Raw genomic sequence first — 25,674 nt, 5'->3', positions numbered from 1 at the left:
CTTAAAAGAAATCAATGATCAAATCTGGCTTAGAAATGAAGGATGAATTGTTGATGTTTAGTCGTCAAGTCATTCTTTTGTGACTCCATGAATTATAGCCCTCCAGGCTCCTCTGTCCATGGAATTTCCCAGGCAAGAATACTGGAGTAGGTTACCATTTCCTTTTTCAGGGGACCTTCCTGACCCTGAGTTCAAACCTGCATCTCCTGCATTGGCAGGTGATTTCTTTACCACTGAGCCACCCGGGAAGCCCCTGAAGAATGGATGGAAACTTCTGAATTTCTTTGGAAACTTGGCAAGTTATTTCAGTATGTACTGAAAATATGTTAAGCCTGCTGAACTAAATGAGTAACTTGACAGATTAGAAACATGTCTTCCAATAATACTTTTATCTTTTTTAAAATTTGAGATGAAATAATTTTTAATTTGCCCAAATACATCTATGCTATGCCCAAATGCCTGAAAAGTAGTTGAAAAAATTCAGAATATACTTATTGAGATAGCATTGATGTTTATGATAAAATGAAGCTTTGAAACTCAGCCAAAAAAAAAAAATTTCAGTATATGATATCAATATACAAAACTGCAAAATGCTTCAGCTAAATATATATTTTACTTAAAAAGGCCTTCCTCAGGTTTGGTTCCAGATCACAATAAAGCAAATCGCATTAAACTGTTTCCCAAGTGCAGTAAAAGCTCCATTTATACTATACCGTAGCCTATTAAGTGTGTTATATAGCGTCAGGTCTAAAAAGCAACACAGGTACCTTAATTTTAAAAGACTACATTGCTAAAAACTATCAGCCATCATCTGAGCCCTCAGCAGGCTGTAATCATTTTATAATGGTAATGTCAAAGATTGTTGATCACAGATTCACCATAACAATTATAAAAATAATGAAAAAGTTGAAACTATTGTGGAAATTACCAAAATGTTAACAGAAACATGAAGTGGCCACATGCTATTGTAAAAATGGTGGTGAGAGACTTGCTCATGGGGGTGCCACAAACTTTCAATTTGTAAAAAAAAACCGGTATCTGAGAAGTGTAATAAGGCAAAGTGCAATAAAACAAGGTATGCCTATATAAGAACAATGGATACTTATCCTATAATATGTCAACAGCAGCAAGAGGACTTTGATAAAGCACAGATTTTGAAAAAGCTTCTTCAGAAAGACCTCTCCTTACCTGCCAGAGTCTGGTCCCACTTGCTAATGCTGTTGGACTCAGCACTGAGTCCTTCAATGTATTTTAGGTAGGCCTCTGAGTGGAGAAGCCGTTGGGTCTTCGGTGGGGGAGCCACAAACATGGGTGTTGTTGGCTGCTGTATGACAGGGGGGCCAGCAGGATGTGGGCCAGGATATGGAGGTGGTGCCTGCTGCCCTGGAGGCCCCAGAACACCTACCTGAAAGAGCACAGATAAAGGGTCAGGGGGGAAAAAATACTCAGCCCATGCTCTGAGAAAGAAAGGGTAACTTGAATTCTGTTGAGTCCTAGAAGATCCAATTTGGAGGCTCACCTGCTGTCCATACGGACTTCCACCTGGCGCTGGAGTCCCTACCATAGGGGCCACTCCTTGGTTCATCACACCTATAATTCAGAATTACAGGCACAATTAGAGGTTCTGGGATGAGAAGACTGAAAAACTGTCTGATAAGAAATGTCATTTAAAATGCAAACCTATGATCACTGCCCTGAGTCTTTGTGGACAGGAACCCTAAGCACCCAAAACAGGATGTAGCATCATATAGAAAATTCATGTTCTTTTGTTTTCTAGGTACTCTAAATACAAAGCTAGGAGAGTTTGTCAGATGTACATTAATTACTCATGGCTGAGAAATAATTTGAACTCTGCAGAGAATTCTAATATTTCCCTAGGTAAGCTATAGTCAGAATGCAACTCTATTTTCAAGGCCTTTATCTTTCAACAACAGTTTCCAGCACCTGAAGCCTGTGTTTAATTTCGGCAGTAAGAGCACTGCAACCAGGCTCAGCTGTATGCAGTGTGTTGGGACAGCAGGGGCCTAAGGGAAGAGGCTGTGCAAGTACACACTTCAATGACCTTTGTGGAGGCTGGAGACACATTCCTGCTGTCCCCTCACAGGCTATCAGCACTCTGGTTCTGACTGGAGTCACTGATGTTGGCAGAGAGGGGACACTGCCCTCTGAGAGAGCGGCACTTTGAAAAGGGATCATCTGGAAGCAGGGCAGCCCTTGGTGCTATCACCTCAAATGCAAAATGACAAAGGGAAAGAGAAAGATTCCATGGTCTCACTACATTTGGTCTTTGTATAAACTTCTGGTGACTCCTCACAAGCAATTTCTGTCTCATACGTCCTGGTTGATAATAATGTGATATCCTAAATTTAGCATCTGGGGCTATTTTAATCTCAGGATCATCCATTTTCTAGTCTCATGAAAACAGAGAAACAGGCAAGAGACCCAGTTCGCTAAAAACCAACCAACTATTAATACAATCAAAACCCTGGTGAGATGATGTTTAAACCTTAAACAAGTCCAGCTAGCTGCAGAGAAGGATGAATAAGAGCTAGCTTTGCATTCTATAGTTTCTCTGGATTCAAAATGGTGTATTTTGACCAGGCAGAACTGACTCACTAAGGTTCAGAATTGCTAAATATCAAGAAGTATTACACATCTGTTAAAGAGAAAATAGTAAGTGAAAACAAACTTTCTGTTTACAAAGCAGGGATTTTGATATTCCAAGGGCCCAGAAGGGTACCTGGATCATAAGAGTAGGATCCTAGCGATTATTTGTGAGTGAATGAAGAGGATGCAGTGGGTAAGTTGCTATTCCAGCAACATATTATTAACCTCTGCCCCCCAGGCCCGCCAGGACACTCACGCACTTTATATTTCACAACACTGGGGGCTCCCTGAGCTGTCTGTATCAATCTTTGCAGGGCAGCACAAACAAATCAGCAACCAACCCCCTTTGCTTCCTGGTTACAAATGCCATGCCATGGGGCAGCTGGTGAGACTGTGGGCTGACTCGCCAGAGGAGTTCATGAAACCTCCTCTCCTTGAAGCCTGGTCGGACATGTGTGGGTAAACATTAAGAGAGGATCTTCCCTGTCTCCCTGTCATGAGGTATGTTATGCTTTCTTCAAATGCATTTAGAATCTGGAGAAGGGGGACAGGGAAACATCTGTCCCCCAATACCCACCAAAAGACCAGTTACCTAGAGGGTACTGGACTTAGGTGTGGTTCCTACCAAGTAACACACACACCTGGGGGTCACCTCCAGCTTTGTCTGACTGCTCAGTCAGACACTCTATGCCAAGGGGACAGGGCACAGAATTAAAGCCAACTCTACCTGCCACAGGGGCACACCCATTTTATGACTGACATAGTCCAACTCACTCACAGTCCACCACTTCCATAATGAAACACCCACTCCCACAAACGTTTCTTCCTCTGGTTAGGTCTGCATCAAACATTTCTGGGAGTTGTGGCCATTTTCTAAGTACCACTCACATCACAGAGTGTCACTGGAGACGCTGGGCCAAGCCCCCAGGTTGGCTGACCCTATGTACTGCGGGGCACACCCTGTGAAGCATCGTTTGGAACTCTTCATAGCTGCGGGACTGGTACAGCCAAGACTGTTATAAGCAAATCTAATGTTTCTATATTCTGTCATCTGGGCCAGGTCTTTAGCTAATATTTTGGATAATAGATCAAAGGCTATTCCAAGTTATCCTGAGGCCACTTTCCCTCCAACTAGATTATGTCTAAGGGTTAGTTATTTTTTTTTTTTTTTGCATATGATGGGAACTGGTGATTTTTCCATTCGTAATAATCTTTCAATTTGCTAATTAATTATAAAGTAAAACTGTACCTATTTCTGAACTCCATTTATATGTTTCTATATGACATAACTTCTGGGCTTCTGCTGACAGACGAACCAGTGTCTATAATTACCAGGGTGGACTGTGCTGTTCTTTAAATGCTATGTCATGCTTCTTTGAGGACTCAGACACAGAAAACTAGTTCAGTGCAGGTTCTTTCTTCTGTTCCTAGAAGGACTGACTGAAGAGTTTCTGAAGAGTCCTACATTAGCAACTCTGTAATCCCCTTAGAGGGGAGGTGTTGTTTGAAAAGCAAAAGATGGAGCAAGGATTCTATACAACAGACCCTTTGAGATAAGAACTGAACCAGAGCAAGAAATGGACTCAGGAGCAAAAACTGCTTTTCATATGTGACTCTGAACTAGCCATTTGGGAAACTTCATTCACTAGAGCAGACCATGACTGTCTAGGCTGAGTCTGCTTTCTGAGCGTATGCCGAACTGTTTGAGGGGTTCCAGAGCACGCCTCTTGCCCCCTCATCTGCTTAGTCTAGTTTCTTGTCATGTGTCCTGTGCTGCTGCTAGGCAGCCAGTGCTCAAGGACAAAGGTGCTGAGCCACCTACTCAACACACAGGACAGGTCCTGCGGCTGACATCCCTGGGGTTCTCAGTGAGGGAAGGCCTGCCCACATGGGCAGCAGGTACCTCCTGGAACAAATGGCTGAGGGAGAAAAAGAGAGTATGAAGATGAGATTAATGAGTGAATGAGGATGAAGTTCTTACCCGGTGGTGGGATGCCCGGGAGGCCGGGCACACCTGGCGGAAGATGGTGGGGTGGAGGCCCCCCAGGGTGAAGTGGCTGCATGCTGCCCATGCTAACAAGGCCATCAACTGGGCCCTGCAAAGGTGGAAGGCCTGGCGGATAGCCACCCATCATGCCTTGAAGGACACAACAAATTTCAGACATGCATCATTAACATGCAACATGAACTAAGTAATAACAACCCCCCCCCACATGCACTACTAATGAATAAAGCGCCCTTAGTACTGCATGATATAACAATTAGTGCAATTATTTTGTTGCAATAATGAACAAAATAAAACATTACAAATTGAAATATATTTCTGGATGAATTAGTACTTAGTATATTATTATTTGTAGTTATTCTCCCTGGGATAAATACACTGCATGTTTTCAGTTAAATAATAAAGAGAAGTAGTAACAGCCTTCCCAAGGTCATGATTACTGCAAGCTGTTCAAACAGAGTGACCAGTTCTGTCTACTGCGATTCTACTGAACAGTATAAACCCCATCATTCCACTATGCCCACACTCATATGCCTATCATGGGTACACATGAGGGGAAACTGAAATGGAGGAAATGAGGCGCACAGCCCTGATCACAAAGCATGGTTCTCCAGCATGGGGGAAGGTGGGCAAGAAGTTTTTAAGACTTCTGTGTCCATTCCTCCTCCCTTCTAGCCCCACCACTGCTGGTAAGAATGGAGCATGCTTGAGCTTGAGCTGGGGAACAGCTAAGAGTCATCACAATGACTGATGCTTCATCTTTAGATTTCCAAACATGATAAAATAAAGATAAAACCTCCCCCCACTCCCGGCCCCCCAAGCCAACCTAAGCCCAGGTCACTCAGCAGCTTGTGCGCAGACCTTAGAAGGAACAGCTGGAGAATCAGGCTCTGCTGACATGAGAAAATGCCAATTGTCATCATTGTCTCCAAGCACACAAATGTCCTCACAGACCTTCAGTTAACAGGGAACATTTTAAAGGAGGTACAGAATTTTTCTGAACAGAGGTTTTCATTCCTTTATTTTCAAAGTGCATCGTCACAACACAAAATATTTTCTGCTAGCTAGGGAAGAATTTCAAGAAACAAGTATTTTTGGCAAAAAGAGTGAAAAGAAGAAGAAAATTTCAAAATGTCAAAGACTCACCTATCAAAAGAACTTTAAAGCCACATGACATTTTTTAAATCAAGAAAAACAAATTGATTTTTTCTGGGATTTGAAATGATCACAATGAACAAAACACAAGGCTCCCCCCAAAATGCAATCATCTTTGGTCACAGCTTCTTGCACAAAGGGAGCGTTGAGGAATTGGTGCGAAACCTCATCTTTATATAATTCTCTTTGTATTATAGAGGGGTTCTAGATATAGCAGAAAACTGCAGATTCTAAGAATTTTACTTTTTGACTTTCCCTGAAGAATTGTTTGAGAGGTATTTATTTTTAGTCCTTTGACGCTATAAAATTACTGAAAACTCTTGAGACTGATTCAGCTTGCCTCACTGGTCATATCTAAGCTAAGAAACCTACAATTACACAAATAATTAAAATAAGTTTTAAACAACAATACCTCTGTACATAAACTAGGACTATGAATTTCCTTTTTCTTAAAGTAGAGTTCAGAGAGTGAAGAACAGACACCATACTTATGAGGAGATGCAACGCTACCAAACTGTCTTTTAACCATTTCCACCAGATAGTTTTTAGGGATAAGTAGTTGGGAATGTAAGAATGTTAGGAGGCTTTGCTTTCAATTACAAAAGCCCATCTGAACGCAGCCTACACAGGCTGTGGTTGAAGAAATTATTAAGAACCGAAAGACATGACACTTGTCTTCATTAAACTGTACTTTGGCATTTATTATCCCAGTCACATGTGTTCAAATGAGCTTCAATGCTTGTAAGCAAAGCTGATCTCAGACAGCAACAAGGCTAAGAATCAGGCACTATGCAACCTGTAAACCCATGAAAAAAATCACCCTCTTGGCGGCAAAATTCCTGCTGTGGACCAAAGACTGGTTCCTGTAGAGAACGCTTGCCCTGCACTCCCATGGCCCAGAAGTCTGGGCACCATATGCTTAATAATGGAGCAGGGGCTTTCTGGAAGGGGGGCCCGCCCTCCTCACCCATCAGAGTTCTATGAAGTCATTCCCCAACAGGGAGCTAAAATGCTGCAGCTGCTGTTTTTTTAATGTTTTTAGCTGTTTGAATTCATTTTGTTAATGTGTCCCTGGGCTTTTTAGTCAAGGGCACAGTGCTAGAATATCACACATCAAATAGAACAAAAGAGAATGTCAATGAGGGAATTCTAACTTTCAAAGTCCCCATGTTCAAGGTCTGATTTCTAAAAACCTCTGGAACCCCATTAACCAAAATGGGCCATGGAATAGAGCAGGCGATTATGAGATTTGTTAGATCAACATCAGTTACACTGAGAGTACTGAAAGCCATGATTCAGATGTGCTTTGGCGAGTGCAACTGCTGACTTCAGCGATAGTGCATCTGAGAACTTGCCATCACAAAAGGTAGGAGCAACAATGGAGAAGTTATCCTATGCTACTCTGCCTTGAAAAGCAAAAAAAAAAAAAAAAAAAAAAGCGAAAACCAAAACAGCATCCCAAGAGCTTGTCTTGAACAACACTATCTTGGACTCCCTGCAAAGAGGTCAGACTGCTTGCTTAAGAAGAAACACAGCTTGGATGGACCTCACCAGGCTTAGAGAGATCACAAAAGAGGGACCTGAGAAGTGGTCTGCAGGCTTCTCATTGGAGACATGTCAGACAAGAATATTCAATTCAATAATGGCCAATTTTGCCATGGCTACCAGAACCAGAGACAACACACACAAGCAAACCACATTCATCATTTTCTTTTCTTTTTGGAAAAATATGTGACTGGGATACTAACAGAAAATGCAGTTTAATGTAATTAAATAGAAAAGCATTACAGAGTGGGCACAATGAATTGAATAAGGACTTTGTATTCTACTTAGCAGTCATGCACATTGGTGACCAAGAAAGGATTTATAATTCACTGTCAAAAATCCTTTTAAATGGTCAATCTTCTAAAGGATGGCTGCAGCAGAACAAGGCAAACTGAATACTAGGATGAGACGGAAAATCATCATCTCCTTAAGACTAGTTTTGTGTTTCCTCTTGGGAGTCCCTCCAGAACAGAATCCAGGGTCTGTTTGTATTTTCTGCTGTAGAACTCTATCCAGAGCAGTCTGGGGTGCAGAATATCGCCAGACCATGCCCACAGCCAGGGGAGAGCTGCTCTCTACCAATTCCCAGGGTTGGGCCCAGGGCCCATTTCTGGGGCAGAGGGGAGGCATTGCCCATAAGGGAAAGGCGATATAAGGACAACATGGATGATTCAAACTCTGAATCTGTCATGAGAAGAGCCTAGAGATTGTGGCCTACTCCTCGTTGGAGAAAAAAAAAAAAAAAAAAAATGAAGGAATTTCTTAAAGTGGAAAAAAAAATGGTCTTAGCTCCTGTTTTTACCTGCAACAGGTGTCAACTGCTGATTGAGCATCCCCATTGGTGTTGGTGGTGGCACCACCCCCATGAGAGCCCCCACAGGGGTGCCTGCTCGGGAGAAGCACTCGGCTGCTGTTGCTGTGCTGCTCGCTCTCTCTCCTGCTGCTCAGCAACTTTAGCTGCCCGCTCTGTAAAGGCATTTCAGATTTTCAATTCTGTTTTTAACCCAGGAATTCAAAATACCATCCATTGCATTCAACAGGACTAGTTAAAAAAAAAAAACAAAAAAACAAAAAAAAAAAAAACACAGGCAACAGTTCTGTCTCAATGGAAGGAACAGTAGATGACTAGTCTCAACACAGGAGGAGTCGGGCCGATTTCACTTGGTAACCTAGAGTCCAGCTTTCCTATCCCATCTTGAGAACTGGTCTGCAAAGATTTCAAGAATGTTAAGACTGCAACACACATTCAGAAAGCACAGATTTTATTTAAAAACGTCACCAGCATAACCAACATGGTTAATCTCACAAGGCACCCTGAAGATGAGAAGCGCTACCATTATTCTAGTATTAATAGCATTACAAATTTTTAAAAAATTTCAACATGAAGCAATTCCATGGCCCATTATAATTTTTGGCACAATTATTACTTACTATATTTTCCTGATACGTTGCACCCAATTTTACTAAGATTTGAGGACTCTTGTCATTAGTGTCATGGGGTTTAGCAGCTGAAGAAAATTAACTCTGTAAGGGAAAAGTAGCTTACTGCCTCCTCCAGAAGGTTTTAGAAAAATAAATGCTAATGTGTACATTCTAATGAAGAGGTCATGTTTAATAAACCCCAAGGGGAAAAAATGCATGATACTCCGGGCTACAGTCATCAGAAGCAGGAAATACTATGTATACACATATGAAGCAATGGACAATGTACGGACAGAACCAGGTTTCCTGAAGCTGAGTTCAATACTGACCATAAGTCATCCTAAATCAGCAGAAGTTTCAGAATTCATACTTATTTCATCCAAAATGCGAGAGGAGCATTAGCTTGTGTGCCAGTTCTGGGCTGTGGAACATCCTTGCTACATCCTTCACTCCTCGGAGCTACTCTTTCTGCATCTCCATGGCCAGCAGCCCCAACAATCACAACTCCCAGTCTTTTCAGGAGCTGGCAAGGCTGGACTCTGACTAGCGAGCTCTAGAAATGTGCATTACCAAAGCTCCCACAATAAAGGTTGACTTTGCTTCACCATTCATAAATAGGAAATCCTTTCCACTCTTCACATGGACAAATTGAGACTGGGAGACAGATAGTGACTTGTCCAAGAATACAGAGAGAACCAGCAGTAGCCCTGATTTCCTGGCATCAAACTCCAACTGCCACACGTTAACCCTCCAACATGAAATTCAAAAGGGTACCGCTGGCTGATATAAGGAGGGGGCAGATAGCTCACGGTCACATGGCTTTAAAGAGCATCGAGAAGCAACGGTTCCAGTCCTCCTTTGTTTAAGAATGTGAAAGTCAAGCAAGTCAAAGCTTCCTTGGCTGCGACAGTTACCTGCAGAGACTTGTCATCACTCACTACACTGTCCCAGTGTACAGATCCTCTGTACAATGAGTGTGAGGGACAAAGGCCATTTTAACAACCCATTTCCTTGAACTAGCGTTTAAAAAACAAAACAAAAAAAGTGAGACACTGATGACCTAGAACCCCACATTAAGTTCTCATATCTTCATTACACAAATGAAACAGTAAAATGGGAGAGCAAAAAAATGAAGTTGAAAAAAGAAGAGTTCAAGCCTGGGGATGGAATATTGGACCTGCTGGTTCTTTCTGGGAGGAGCCCAGTTAGGCTGTCTTAGAAAAGAGAATTATAAAAAAAAAAAAAAGAAAAGAGAATTATTAAATGAAGTCAGCCGAACTCCAAACTTTGGGTTTTGAACTGAGTGGGTCAGAACACCACAAGCTCAGACTTTGTGTCTCAGGCAGACACTGGTGAGTCACATAACTCCTCTCGCTAAGTTCTCACTGAATTTCAGACTCCCCTTAAAATCTGGGAGAATTTCCCAGAAGTCGTCACTCTTCCTTCTCTTCAGTTTGGCTCCAGCATTTTTACGTTATCTCCAGACACATTTCTCGCTCTTGTTCACACTCTAAGTAACCAGCCGAGCAGTACTGGCTTCATTTTGTCCTGGATCAGGCTTTATAGCCATGTGAGCTTCGTTTGAAACACTCCTCCAACTGAGTGATATATCTGGGTCTTAACTAATACCAATGCTCTCCAAGGTTGTAGGTTCTTATAGAACTGACTATGATTTCTCAAAGAATGTTCCATGAAATATTAGTTCCTCAGGATATTAGCAGATATTACATGAATACCTGATCAATTTCAGAAAATGCCAGGTGGGAAAAAAACAGGTTCTTAACTGCATGTTTAAAGACTTTAATATGGCAATATGCACTGTAAGTTTCCAAGAGAGAAGTGTTTGGAGTGCTTCTCAAACTGCTTTTGCCACAATTTTTTTCTGGCTGAACATCTTGTAGGATTAGGGTTCTACAGAAGATCCTTGGGGAAGCCTGTCAGATAATTTTAAAAATCAACTATATAAAAAATCAAAGGAGTAAACTTTTCTTTTAAAAAAGGAGTTTCTTTGGAAACTCCATAAAGTTTAATAAAGGAGGCAGCCTTGATAATTAATTTATTTATGGTTGTTGAAAAATAATGGGTTTGGACCCTGTCAAGAAGGGTAATGGTGATCACTGTGGTTATTTGAGAGAGGGCTTTATAACTGTCAACATGAAGCATTGTATACAATTCCAAATGAAAAAAATATAGCTCTGAGGGCAATCATCCTGCCTAACCTAATGTTTACTACTCATTTCCTTATTTAAGTCATGCCTAATATTAAAAAACAAAAAATCTCTATTTAGTATCTGTCCCTAATGGCTATGAACCACCAAATCCTTGAATGATAGCTCACAGCCCTAAATAATTTAATTATAGAGTAAAAGAAAAATGAAGGCAGTTGAGCTTTATCAAAGAGTACCCAAGTACCTTAAAAGTAGCTATGAATGCAGCACAGGCCAGGAAAGGCGTAGAAAACCAGGTGCTTCAGCCAAGCCTCAGTCTGGAGTTTATATGGCTTGTCAAGAGCCATAATAGAAGATCACTGATTTTAAAAGCCCCATTTCAGATGAAATTTTAACTAAAACTGTATCTAACATCCTTGTACAATCATTCCCCAGCTCAACACATGTGTGCTTACAGGATTTATTAAAAGAAAAAAAATCATGCAATTTTTTAAACAGCTAAATATTTGAGAAATTTTTGGAAAAAAAAAAAAAACCCAACACACTAGGATCAGAGGCCAAGTCAGAGGCAGCACTTGCTCAGCTGGGACAAGGCTGACACTTAAACTGCTGGATGGGAGCCACTTGAGACAGCCCCCAACACAAAGTTCATGTGCAAGTGGTAAGAACAAGAGATTTAACCTAAGCTCGTGCACTGCTGAAAACACCCCCTCGCTTACAAAGCTCAGACAGTTGTGCCTATGCTCTATTTACCTTCATATTCTGCTTTCTTGGCTGTCTCAAGGTTTCTCCACTCTGTCCCCACCAGTCGGCTGAGCTCCCCAAAAGAATAGTCTGGGTGCTGGGCCTTAATCACAGCTCTCATCTCACTGCTGAACAGGATGTAGCCACTCATGTTGATCTTCCGTTTGGAGCCTTCCTTCTTTGCACTGCCTTTGGCAGATTTGGGCGTAGACTGTAAGACAGAAAGCTCTTATAATGCATCAGAACACTGCATCTCGTCAATTACTAAAGGTTTTTGTAAGCCAAAAATGTGCAATTTAATAGCTACTGTTCTACAGACATCTTCAGTTTATAGTTCATTTTCTTATTCAAAACACAGCTATTTCTGGCCTCTGACCATATAAGAAAAATGGAAGTTCCACTGAATTCCACGACTGCGATCTATAATGGTGACCTCACAATCAAGGCTTGAGAAAATTCTAAATGAGAAGAAAATACCTATAGGGATCACCTTAACCAAAAGATGGGGTCCTAAAGAAAGAGACTTAAAAAGGTATGAGCAATAAAAGCTAGAGTAAGAGGACGACGCAATTCCTCATTGTTTTTTTTTTTTTCAATGCAAGACAAGGAGAGCTTTCTAACTAAACCTGCCACTAAAGCCAGCTATCTATGAAACTTTTTTATAAAGATACTACATTTTAAATTATTAGTGGCATCAAGAGAGGAAAAAATAAAAAAATCTGTTACTTCTTGAAGAATTCTAGGTTGAAGCTCCCATAATGGAGGGGCTGGATGTCTCCTTTCTTTTTACTGCAAACCAGAGCTAGGAATAAGACAAGTAACAGGAAGCCGCCACCTTCACCTGTGGGGGTGTGTAGGGCATGAGATCCAGCTCACTGGCCAGGGGAGTCTGAAGTTGAGGTAGAGAGGGAGGCTCAATGACCTCACTATCCTCTTCTCCCATCTCTTCAATATCATCATCTCCACCTTCTAACTCAGCAAATTTAGCTTCTAGCAACTGGATCTTCTTTTCCAATAAAGGTGAGGGCTCCTTCTGAGGAACAATCGGTTTTCTAGAAGAAGGGACATAAAAATAAATGAATAAATAAAATGAAATCACCTGACACTACTCCAGGATGGATTGGAAAGCAATGTTCTGCCTTAATACCTAGAACCAACTTTCTGTAACGTGCAATGTCCACTCTTTAAGTCCACAAGGGAAATAATTAAAACATATAAAGTCACATCTACTTACAGATGCTTGCTTTTTTAAAAAAATATTTATTTATTTGGCTGTATCAGGTCTTAGTTGAGGCATACGGGATCTTTAGTGCAGTGTGCGAACTTAGTCACCTGTGGCATGTGGGGTCTTAGTTTCCTGACCAGGAATCGAACCTGTGTCCCTTGCATTGAAAGGTGGATTCTTAAGTACTGGACCACCAGGGAAGTTCTCAAATGTGTGTTTTTAAGGGATTCTGCTGAATACCCAACAAAAGCACTGGACTGAAAGCTAAGATCTAGTTGCCTATAAATACTAAGAAGAACTTTCGCAGTTCACAGAACTACACAATCTCTTAATAGATTATGCATACCAGAATCAAAGATTTCTGCCTCCATATTACAATTATTGAAGTCTACACAAAGAGGACTGATCCAGCAGTCACCACATCTCAGCAGATTGTGAGGATTTTCCTTTAATATTTAATTAAATTAATATGTTCTGTTTGAAATGTCTATTGCTCTAGTTTAAGACCTAATAAAAAACAATAAAAACCCACTGTGGACTATGCAATTTTGATATGTTTTACTGATATCAAAGGAGCTGAAGTGCTCTTTTTTAGTTTTTTCAACTTTACCTGAAGTAATAAATTTCATCATCTACCACTTTAGCAGAGAGTGAAAATCTCTTCAGTCCCTTAAATTTCTTCATCTGCTTGTCACTCTCGTTGTAGCGGCTCTCACAAAGCAGAATGTCATTTTCTGGAATTTCAGTTGGCCTGCAGGAGAGGAAGTCCTTGAATGACAACACAGCACATTTTCCTGAAAGAGAAAAATTTTGGAGAGAAATTAAAGGAGTTACTGTGGTCATAGATAACAATTATTTTAAACCTTTAAATTAATACATTCAAATGATTAAAATTAGAAGATTTAAAGGGTATAAGATGTAACGACAGATATGCAGATCAATAGACTAGAATTAAAAGTCTAGAAATAAATCCATATAACTGAGTTTTTACAGGTAACTGATTTTTGACAAGGGTGTCAAGACAATTCAATTGGGGAAAGAATAGACTCTTTAACAGGCAGTGCTGGAACAACTGGATTACCACATGCAAACGAATGGAGCTAGAAGCCTACTATATGCCATATACACAGATTAATTCAAAATGGATCAGAGACCTTAATGTAAGAGACACAACTATAAAACTCTTATAGAAAAACATAGGTATAAACCTTTGTGACCCTCTATTAGGCAATGGTTTCATAAATGTGACATTAAAATCACAAGCAACTAAAGAAAATAAAGATAAATTAGACTTCATCAAAATGAAAAACTTCTGTGCTTCAAAGGACACAAAGTGAAAAGACAGCACACAGAACAGTGGGAAATATTTGCAAATTATATCTCTTGTGAGAGTCTAATATCCAGAATACATAAAGAACTCCGACAAATCGGAAATAACAAAATAAATAACTCAAAAAACAGGCAAATGATCTGAACAGACATTTCTCCAAAGAAGATATACAAATACCCAATAAGCTCATGAAAAGATGCTCACTCACATCATTAATCATTTGGAAAATACAAATAAAAATTGAAATACCACTTCACATTCATTACGATGGCTATTACAAAGGGAAAAAAGCCAAATGAAACTTCCAGAAAATACCAAGTGTTGGTAAGGATGTGGAGAAGCTGGAACCACTATATGTCACTGCTGCTAATGTGAAATGGTACAGCTGGATGTGGGAGTTGGACTATAAAGAAAGCTGAGCGCTGAAGAACTGATGCTTTTGAACTGTGGTGTTAGAGAAGACTCTTGAGAATCCCCTGGACTGCAAGGAGATCCAACCAGTCCATCCTAAAGGAGATCAGTCCTGAGTGTTCATTGGAAGGACTGATGTTGAAGCTGAAACTCCAATACTTTGGCTACCTGATGTGAAGAGCTGACTCATTTGTAAAGACCCTGATGGAGGGAAAGATTGAAGGTGGGAGGAGAAGGGGACGACAGAGGATGAGATAGTTGGATGGCATCACTGACTCAATGGACATCAGTTTGGGTAAACTCCGGGAGTTGGTGAGGACAGGGAGGCCTGTGGACATGGAGTCACAAAGAGTCAGACACGACTCAGCAATTGAACTGAACTGAAAATTGATCCAGAAATTCTACTTCTAGGTAAATATACAAAATGACTGAAAGCAGGGACTCAGATACACATATACCAATGTTCACAACAGCATTATTTACAACTGGCCAAAATATAGAAATTACCCAAATGTCCATCAACAGATGAATGAATACACAAAATGTTACATATACATACAATAAAAAACTTCAGCCTCAAAAAGGAATAAAATTTGGATACATGCTACACCATGGACGAATTTTGAGAATTTATTTATGCTAAGTAAAATAAATCTGACTCAAAAAGGAAAAATTTTGCATGATTCCACTTACATAACGTACCCAGAATAGCCAGAATTCATAGAGACTGATAGTAAAATAGTGCTTATTAAGGGGCTGGAAGAGATGGAAATGAGTAGTTATTGCTTAATGGGTACAGAGTTTCTATTTGGGATGATGAAAAGTTCTAGAAATGGATAGTACTGATGGTTGTACAATACTGTCAGTGGGTGTGCTGCAGCCCACGGGGTCAGAGTCAGACACGACTGAGCAAGTGAACAACAGCAGTTTATTTGGCTGCATCGGGTCTCAGTTGTGGGACTTTACAATGGTTAGCGTATCACTCATATTGTTTTACACCTAAATTTTGGTGCAAAATAATACATTTTAAGGATCACTGCTGGTATTAGTATATTTATCCAACTAGTTCCCTACTGGTGGATGTTTAGTTTCTTTTCCAAATTTTTGCTCTCTCACTGAAGCAAGACTGACATACTTTAAGACATATACCAATTTGCACATGAATGAGTACACCTGAGGAATAAACATCTAGAAGTACAAAAGCTGGGTCAAAGGGTACATACACTTTAATTTTTGTAGATATTATCAAATTTGCCTTTCACAGAGGTGATGGTAATTCATAAACCCACCACAAAATGGGCAAATGCCACTTCCCTAAATTCTTGTCAACTAGTAAACATATGAATCTTTGACAATTTGATAATTTTTTAAAGAAAGTAGCATCTGGGTAATTTTAACTTAACATTTCTCTACTGGCTTAGGTTGTGCATATTTTAAGAACCACTTCTCTCTGCTCTCTATTAATCTTTGCCTGTTTTCCTATTGGATATTGATCTTTTTTTCTAATTATTTAATAGTTCTTCATATATGAATGAAATCTGATCTTTTTCTATGATATACACTGCATGTACTTTCCCAAAGTTGTCACCTGTCTTTGCTTCTGCCAAACATTTAAAACTTTTATATAGTTGAATTTATCAATCTTTCTTATATGGTTTTTGGGTTTGATGTTAAGAATTATAAAAATTTCTTCCCCATCACTTTCCTTTGGTATCTTTACTACTTCTGTGTTCATTTAAGCCTATATTTTATCTGGGAATTTATTTTGAAGCTGATGTGAGAGATGGATACAATTTTACTTTTTCCAAACTGCTGCCTAACTTCCAAGTAGCAGGGAAGTGGCTATGGTGCTTTTGTTGAAAACATAGCTGCCACCAGCTGGGTCTGGCAAAGGATATCAGTTGGGGCAAACAGTAGACATGATGAAAACCCTGGGAGAAAAAACTGGGAAGTGAGATGTTTGGGGAATAAGAGTTTTGAGAAGCTTCCACATATTCCTGGAAATCTAGAAAGCCATGCACATGCTACGGGCAAGGTGCATGTTCAGCAAAGACCTGAGAAGGCCCCAGGTCCTCAGCTTCCGCTGACTGTCAAGGCCTGCACAAGCAGCGGTAAGTATAAAGGCAGAGCTGTGAACTTTCTGGCTGAGTGCTGAATGTGCGCTCCAGAAAGATGCACTGTACAGTTGCAAGGGCTGGGAATTTGGGGTGGGTTTTTTTTTTTTTTTGGATCCAAGCACTTAAGAAATTCTCTGTTAAATCACTAGCTGACCACTAAGCTGGTAGAACAGAGACTTCAGTGACAACACACAACAAAGAATACAGTCTTTAAAGTAGCTTAGAAAAGTCACTAAACAAGCAATAACAACTCACAATAAGCAGTGACAACAAAAACTTAAGGAGGGGGGTAGAATCTCATTTCCAGAGTTATATTATATTGGTAATATTCACAATATCCAGTCTTCAATAAAAACTATGAGGCATGCATGAGACAAGTAAGTAGGGCCCATTCACAGGATAAAAAAAAAAATGAACAGAAACTGTCCCTGAGGAAGTTTAGACACTGAACTTACTACACAAAGAATTTAAATCAACTGTCCTAAATACACCAGAAGAGCTAAAGGACAAGGAACTAAAAGAAACCAGAATGATGTCTCACCAAATAGAGAATCAATAAAGAGACAGAAGTTGTAACCATGAAATAGAAACTCTGAAGCTAAAAAGTACAATAACTAAAATGAAAAATTTATTAGAAGGGTTCAACAACACACAGAAGAATCAATGACCTTGAAGATAGGAAAATTAAAATGAAAAGTCTGAGAAAGACAGAAAAAAAGAATACAGAAACATGAAGAGCATCTCAGAGATCCAAGGCACACCATTAAGCATGACCCACATAGGCATAGTAGGAGTCTTGGATGGTGAAGAAAATGAAAAGCTCAGGAAAAAATATCTGAAAACACAGTGGCCCAAAATTTCCCAAATGTGATGAAAGACATGAAAGAAAAAACTGCCAATGGAGAATTCTATATACATCAAAAATACCCTTCAAAACTCGAAGACATTTCCAGATAAACAAAAGGTGAGAAGAGATTCTTGGGAGCAAACCTGTCCTAAAAGAAATGCTAAAGGGAGTCCTGCAGGCTGAAATGAAAAGGCATTAGATAATAACTTGTAGTCATACAAAGAAATAAAAAACATTAGTAAAGGTAACTACATAGGTAAATATAAAAGGCAATATATTTTTGGTTTGCAAATTCTCTTTTTTTCAACCTATATGATTTTAAAGACAAATGCATAAAGCAATAATTATAAATCTATGATAACGGGGCACACAAAGTATAAAGAGGTAATTTCTGACAATAACACAAAGGAGAGGGATGGAGCTATAGAGGAACAGAGTTTTTTGTATAGTGTATATGAAAATCAGATTTTCATAAGTTTAAGATGTAATCCCCAGGGTCATCGCTAGGAAAATAACCAAGAAACAATCAATGATATAGTTGTCCTAACCAAAGAAGACCTCAGTCTCCCCTTTAGGCTCCCTCTGTCTCCTCACTAGAAGTAAAGCTCCAGAGCACAAGTTAAAAGGAAGACCTCTGCTGCAGAAACTCAAGAAGGATTTAATAACTTCACTAGCCTTTGTTGTCTCTCCCCAGAGTGGAAGAGAAAATGTACTGAATTATTGGCCATTCAGACATGATTACCATATTCAATTCTGAAAAAAATTCAAAGCACCAAAGAACAATATAGATAAACATTAAAGCAACCAGACGAAGTCTAAGTGTAAAATACTTTTTAGGGACTTCCCTAGTGGTCCAGTGGTTAGGACTCTGTGCTTCCACTGCAGGGGACCCAGATTCAATCCTCGGTCAGTGAACACATGCTGCAACTGAATGTCTTGTATGCCACAACAAAGACGGCAGATCCTGCGCACCAGAACTAAGACCCAGGGCAGCCAAATATATAAATAAAATATTTTTTAATTTGCAAATTTCCTTTTGATCATAAGCATGGTAGCTTCTTCAACTTTACAACCATAGGTAATCAATATAAAGTTGTAACTAGTAACCTTTTGGAAAACCACTCAAAAAGACGTAGGCAGCAGCTAGTGTAAAAAGTTATTGAGTTACTTTGGGGCCAGAAGAAACCCAAGAGCTGAAAATGGTGACAGTATATGAATCACGTAACTATATCTCAGAAGCAGAATGGCACTTTGCACACTCAGGAGGATGACTCAACAGAAGCCAAAGCAAGACCTTCATGTTTCTGGAACTGAACAGTAACACTACTAGGGTTAATCCAACAGAGACAGTATGTCTTTTAATTGCTCTCCTTGCTTCCTACCTTATTCTTACAACAATTCCCCATACTGCAGCCACAGTGATTCCTCTAATACACATGTTGGCTCACATGCCTCTTTGTTCAGCTCCTCATAAGAACTCTTATCTGTTAAAGCTCAATCCCTGCACATGACCTACCATGACTTAGGGCCCAGTCACCTGAGAGGGCTCATTCCCTACCAGACCCCCTGCACAGCTGCAGTCACTCTAACCAAAGAAGACTTCAGTCTTCCCTTTAGGCTCCCTTTGTCTCCTTACTAGAAGTAAGCTTTCTTACTGTGACTCAAACACACCCAGATACTCTGCCTCAAGGTCTCTGCAGCTGATGTTTGCAGTGCCTAAAAGGAGTAAAATCTCAGCAGCTATTTGAATAGTTTTCTTCCTCACTTCTTTCAGGGTTCTGCTCTCATGTCACCTACCAGAGAGGCTTTTGCTGATGATATGACCTAACCAGAACCTCCCTGCAACATTACTCTCTATCCTCGTACTCTGCTTTATTCTCATTCATTGCCCTAATTACTACCTGATGTTCTATATATTTAATTTTAATTTACTAACTGGCTCCCCAGCCTCTGCTCCACACAGTTAGGTGCCTGAGAAGCCTGAGATTTTTATTTTTTTATTGCTATATACTTAGCACCTAGAACAGTGTCCAGGACAGAAAAAGTGTGCAATGACTCAACTGTGGAATGAGTGTGATTAAATGAAAAGTATGAATACATACCTAGAATACATGTCATGGGGCAGGTTTCTTCCAGATTACTCAAAAACACTTCTTTCTTGTAGAACATTTTTGTCGGCTCATGTTCCGTCTCTTCTGGGTGAATGAAGATGGGGCCATAAAAATATGCAGCTCCATCTCGGACCCATACCTTTTCAATTCTTGGGAGAAAAAGTGGAGAAATTCCATTAAATTAGAATTCTGATGGATTTCATTCCTGAAGGCTTAATCTATCAAACATTCTGCTAACCAAAAACTTAATGGTATGCTATATTTAGAGGAGTTTCACTGACTATTTTGATAAAAAGACAATTTTCTTGGTTCTTTTTTTCCCCCTTTAAACATATGACAAGGTATTTGGGGAAAAAAAGAAGTGAACATTTTTTTAAACATAATACCAAAGAATACAACTTAAAAGTTTAAACTGACTCCCAAGTTTTCTTCCTGAGATACAAAGCATCTATCAATTGGACTTATGAGCTGAATAAACACACAGATCCTCAATATTTGGGGTCAGATCACATCAGTGGCAGACATGCTTTTAAGGCAATGGTTCATGACCTTCTTGTAGGTCAAGATCTAATACCCCTTTACCTCATGAAAATCTAATGAAAGCCACTGATCATCTCACTAGAAAAAAATAAAAACATCTGACTGCTCTGTGCAGGATACTGTACTATTTCTCAGAACCATATCATAAGGTTGATATTATTACTGTTCCCAAAGTCTCAAGGTTCCAGACATGAAGCAGCATCCTCATCTCAGTTAATATACACTTTCAGTTCTTCAGATCAAAATGCAGGAGTCACCCTTGACTCCTCTCTCTCTCCTGGACACTTTGCTGCTATTGTTGCTGTTTAGTTGCTCAGTCGTGTCCAACTCTGCGACCTTATGGACTGCAGCCCACCAGGCTCCTCTGTCCATGGGATTTCCAAGGCAGGAATACTGGAGGGGGTTGCGATTTCCTTCTCCAGAGGATATCCCAACCCAGCAATCAAACCCACGTCTCCTGCATTGGCAGATTCTTTACCACTGAGCCACCAGGGACTACATTCTCTCAACTCAACCCTTCAAAACTGGATCTAATTTGTAGAACTGGATCTGACTACTGGCCTGAGACACCATCATTCTTGCCTAGATTATTGCAACAGCCTCCTAGCAGATTTTGCCTTTCTACCTTTGACTCTTTACAATCTATTCTTAATAATCAGTAGACAGAGCCTTTCTGCTAAGACCTAAGTCAGATGTCACTTCTGGGGACTTCGCTCGTGGTTCAGTATTTAAAATGCTACACTTCCACTGCAGGAGACACAGGTTTGACCTCTGGTCAGGGAACTAAGATCATACATGCCATGGAGTGCGGAGGGGGAAAAAAATGTCATTTTTGCACTTAAAATAATCCATGGTATTTCATTTAATTCAGTAAAGGTGCAAGTCCCTTCAGCAGTTTCTGAGCCTCACACAATTTGCACTATATCCCCTGGCTCATGTACTTCCTACCTAACTCAGGTATTGCCCACTCCCTTTGTCACAAGCTCTGATCTGAACAGCCCAGGCATGCTTCTCTCTCCAGTCTTTGCACTGGCTGTTCTCTGTCCCTGGAAAGCTTTCTCCCTGGATATTCATATTACTCACTTCCTTGGTCCCTTCAAATGTTGGCTCAACTGTGAACTCTTAGTGAGGCTTTACACATCAGCCTGTGTAAAGTTTTGAACACCCTACTTTGACCATGGCACTCCCGATTTCCCATATCCAGCTCTATTTCTTTCCATAGCATACATCATAATTTAACGTACCATATACTTTATTTACTCATGTTTGCAGTTTGCCTTCCTACTAGAAAAAAGGTCCAGGAGACTAAGGATAGTTGTCTCTTTTATGCACTAATGTATCTATCAGTTCAGTTCAGTTGCTCAGTCATGTCCGACTCTTTGCGACCCCATGAATCGCAGCACACTGGGCCTCCGTGTCCATCACCAACTCCCGGAGTTCACTGAGACTCACGTCCCTTGAGTCAGTGATGCCATCGAGCCATCTCATCCTCCGCCATCCCCTTCTCCTCCTGCCCCCAATCCCTCCCAGCATCAGAGTCTTTTCCAATGAGTCAACTCTTCGCATGAGGTGGACAAAGTACTGGAGTTTCAGTTTTAGCATCATTCCTTCCAAAGAAATCCCAGGGCCGATCTCCTTCAGAATGGACTGGTTGGATCTCCTTGCAGTCCAAGGGACTCTCAAGAGTCTTCTCCAACACCACAGTTCAAAAGCATCAATTCTTCGGCGCTCAGCTTTCTTCACAGTCCAACTCTCACATCCATACATGACCACTGGAAAAACCACAGCCTTGACTAGACGGACCTTTGTTGGCAAAGTAATGTCTCTGATTTTCAATATGCTGTCTAGGTTGGTCATAACTTTCCTTCCAAACACCAAGTGTCTTTTATTTTCATGGCTGCAGTCACCATCTGCAGTGATTTTGGAGCCCCCAAAAATAAAGTCTGACACTGTTTCCAAGGTTTCCGCATCTATTTCCCAGGAAGTGATGGGACCAGATGCCATGATCTTCATTTTCTGAATGTTGAGCTTTAAGCCAACTTTTTCACTCTCCTCTTTCACTTTCATCAAGAGGCTTTTGAGTTCCTCTTCCCTTTCTGCCATAAGGGTGGTGTCATCTGCATATCTGAGGTTATTGATATTTCTCCCGGCAATCTTGATTCCAGCTTGTGCTTCTTCCAGGCCAGAGTTTCTCATGATGTACTCTGCATATAAGTTAAATAAGCAGGGTGACAATATATAGCCTTGACGTACTCCTTTTCCTATTTGGAACCAGTCTGTTGTTCCAGTTTGCCTTCCAGTTCTAACTGTTGCTTCCTTCCAGTTCTAACTGTTGCTTCCTGATCTGCATATAGGTTTCTCAAGAGACAGGTCAGGTGGTCGGGTATTCCCATCTCTTTCAGAATTTTCCACAGTTTATTTTGATCCACACAGTCAAAGGCTCTGGCATAGTCAATAAAGCAGAAATAGATGTTTTTCTGGAACTCTCTTGCTTTTTCGATGATACAGTAGATGTTGGCAATTTGATCTCTGGTTCCTCTGCCTTTTCTAAAACCAGCTTGAACATCAGGAAGTTCACAGTTCACATATTGCTGAAGCCTGGCTTGGAGAATTTTGAGCATTACTTTACTAGCATGTGAGATGAGTACAATTGTGCAGTAGTTTGAGCATTCTTTGGCATTGCCTTTCTTTGGGACTGGAATGAAAACTGACCTTTTCCAGTCCTGTGGCCACTGCTGAGTTTTCCAAATTTGCTAGCATATTGAATGCAGCACTTTCACAGCATCATCTTTCAGGATTTGAAATAGCTCAACTGGAATGCCATCACCTCCACTAGCTTTGTTCATAGTGATGCTTCCTAAGGCCCACTTGACTTCACATTCCAGGACGTCTGGCTCTAGATGAGTGATCACACCATCGTGATTATCTGGGTCATGAACATCTTTTTTGTACAGTTCTTCTGTGTATTCTTGCCAACTCTTCTTAATATCTTCTGCTTCTGTTAGGTCCATACCGTTTCTGTCCTTTATCAAGCCCATCTTTGCATGAAATGTTCCCATGGTATCTCTGATTTTCTTGAAGAGATCTCTAGTCTTTCCCATTCTGTTGTTTTCCTCTATTTCTTTGCACTGATCACTGAGGAAGGCTTTCTTATCTCTTCTTGCTAGTTTTTGGAACTCTGCATTCAGATGCTTATCTTTCCTTTTCTCCTTTGCTTTTTGCTTCTCTTCTTTTCACAGCTATTTGTAAGGCCTCCCCAGACAGCCATTTTGCTTTTTTGTATTTTTCCATGGGGATGGTCTTGATCCCTGTCTCCTGCACAATGTCATGAACCTCATTCCATAGTTCATCAGGCACTCTATCAGATCTAGTCCCTTAAATCTATTTCTCACTTCCACTGTATAATCATAAGGGATTTGATTTAGGTCATACCTGAATGGTCTAGTGGTTTTCCCTACTTTCTTCCATTTAAGTCTGAATTTGGCAATAAGGAGTTCATGATCTGAGCCAAGTCAGCTCCTGGTCTTGTTTTTGCTGACTGTATAGAGCTTCTCCATCTTTGGCTGCAAAGAATATAATCAATCTGAATTCAGTGTTGACCATCTGGTGATGTCCATGTGTAGAGTCTTCTCCTGTGTTGTTGGAAGTGGGTGTTTGCTATGACCAGTGCATTTTCTTGGCAAAACTCTATTAGTCTTTGCCCTGCTTCATTCTGTATTCCAAGGCCAAATTTGCCTGTTACTCCAGGTGTTTCTTGACTTTCTACTTTTGCATTCCAGTCCCCTATGATGAAAAGGACATCTTTTTTGGGTGTTAGTTCTAAAAGGTCTTGTAGGTCTTCATAGAACCGTTCCACTTCAGCTTCTTCAGTGTTACTGGTTGGGGCATAGACTTGGATTACTGTGATATTGAATGGTTTGCCTTAGAAACGAACAGAGATCATTCTGTCGTTCTTGAGATTGCATCCAAGTACTGCATTTCGGAATCTTTTGTTGACCATGATGGCTACTCCATTTGTTCTAAGGGATTCCAGCCCGTAGTAGTAAATATAATGGTCATCTGAGTTAAATTCACCCATTCCAGTCCATTTTAGTTCGCTGATTCCTAGAATGTCGACATTCACTCTTGCCATCTCCTGTTTGACCACTTCCAATTTGCCTTGATTCATGGACCTGACATTCCAGGTTCCTATGCAGTATTGCTCTTTACAGCATCAGACCTTGCTTCTATCACCAGTCACATCCACAACTGGGTACTGTTTTTGCTTTGGCTCCATCCCTTCATTCTTTCTGGAGTTATTTCTCCACTGATCTCCAGTAGCATATTGGGCACTTACTGACCTGAGGAGTTCCTCTTTCAGTATCCTATCATTTTATCTTTTCATACTGTTCACACTATAAAATATATCTATAGAACCTAGCAAATAGTACATATATAATAAACAATTACTAAATGACGAACAAATACAATGAGGAAACTGAAGCCCAGAGAGGTGAATAATTTGCCTAAGAACATTAAACCGACAGGGCTGGGACTTCCATCAAGATCTCTTGGAATGAGTTACTTTCCTTAATTACTAACCTCTACTGCCCAGCCCTGTTCCCTAAATTCCTTTACTGCTACTTTATGCCATCCAATCATACTTTCACCCATTTACTTGTTTATCAAATATTTGAGCCTCATGCACTATGTTTGCAGCAGGGGATATAAAGGTATATATCACTTTTTTGCTCAAAAAAGAGAGGGCCTCTAACTCTCAGGGCATTTGTAGTCTTGTATGGAAGCCTGATAATAAAACTGGTATGTGTTCTGAGGAAGAGGAAATACACAGAGCTCCGAGAATGCGTAATAGGGGGACCTAATCCAGTCTAGAGGAGACAGGAAAGGCTTCCTTAAGGAAGTGCCATTTCAAATTTAAGCTAAAAAGAGTTCACCATATGAAGCTGGCAGGGAGATTTCTGGGTTGAAGAGTTCAGTAAATGGCAGGAGGAGAAAAAGAAAAAGAAAGAAAGAAAAACACACACACAACAGGAGTCCTGAGAGGAAGTGTGGCTAGAGGCATAAGACGGGAGAGTGTGGTGTGAAAGGAAGTAGGAAATGTTCCCAAGGGAGGGACTTTGGTCTTCATCCTAAACAGTAATGAATTCCTACTGGTACCAAATGTCTCAAACCAAGCCTTGTCCTCTCTTAACTCGAAATGTTCACCTGCCAACACGAGGACGCACTAGCCCATGGGACTTGATGAAGACACAGTCGCCAACCTTCAGCCACATGTCATTATACCGGAGCTGCTCAAAGTAGTGGCAACCTGGTTCACCATTCGACATTTCCACAGGGACATCTTCTTTCTCCTGTGATAAAGGAAACTAGTTAAAGACAGGGAGCTGACAATCAAGGAGTTGGAAGAGAAAGTATGAAGGCAAAGCAGACTTTCCGCCCTTTTAACT

At 40.4% G+C, this 25,674-nt stretch overlaps 1 protein-coding gene across 1 annotated transcript in view; it reads right to left on the bottom strand.

Moving 5' to 3' along the window:
* Positions 1 to 25,674, bottom strand: part of PBRM1 (polybromo 1) — a 106,935-nt gene that overhangs the window by 3,457 nt on the left and 77,804 nt on the right. The window contains 10 exon segments of the mRNA XM_070360176.1: positions 1,189 to 1,405; positions 1,520 to 1,590; positions 4,589 to 4,744; positions 8,115 to 8,204; positions 8,207 to 8,278; positions 11,656 to 11,857; positions 12,488 to 12,698; positions 13,482 to 13,665; positions 19,679 to 19,836; positions 25,433 to 25,578. Of these exon segments, the coding sequence (XP_070216277.1) occupies positions 1,189 to 1,405; positions 1,520 to 1,590; positions 4,589 to 4,744; positions 8,115 to 8,204; positions 8,207 to 8,278; positions 11,656 to 11,857; positions 12,488 to 12,698; positions 13,482 to 13,665; positions 19,679 to 19,836; positions 25,433 to 25,578 (1,507 nt within the window).

The sequence above is a fragment of the Bos mutus genome, chromosome 22, assembly GCF_027580195.1.
Source record: "Bos mutus isolate GX-2022 chromosome 22, NWIPB_WYAK_1.1, whole genome shotgun sequence".
In the NCBI taxonomy this organism is placed as follows: Eukaryota; Metazoa; Chordata; class Mammalia; order Artiodactyla; family Bovidae; genus Bos; species Bos mutus.
This window is presented reverse-complemented; position numbering and strand designations above follow the sequence as displayed.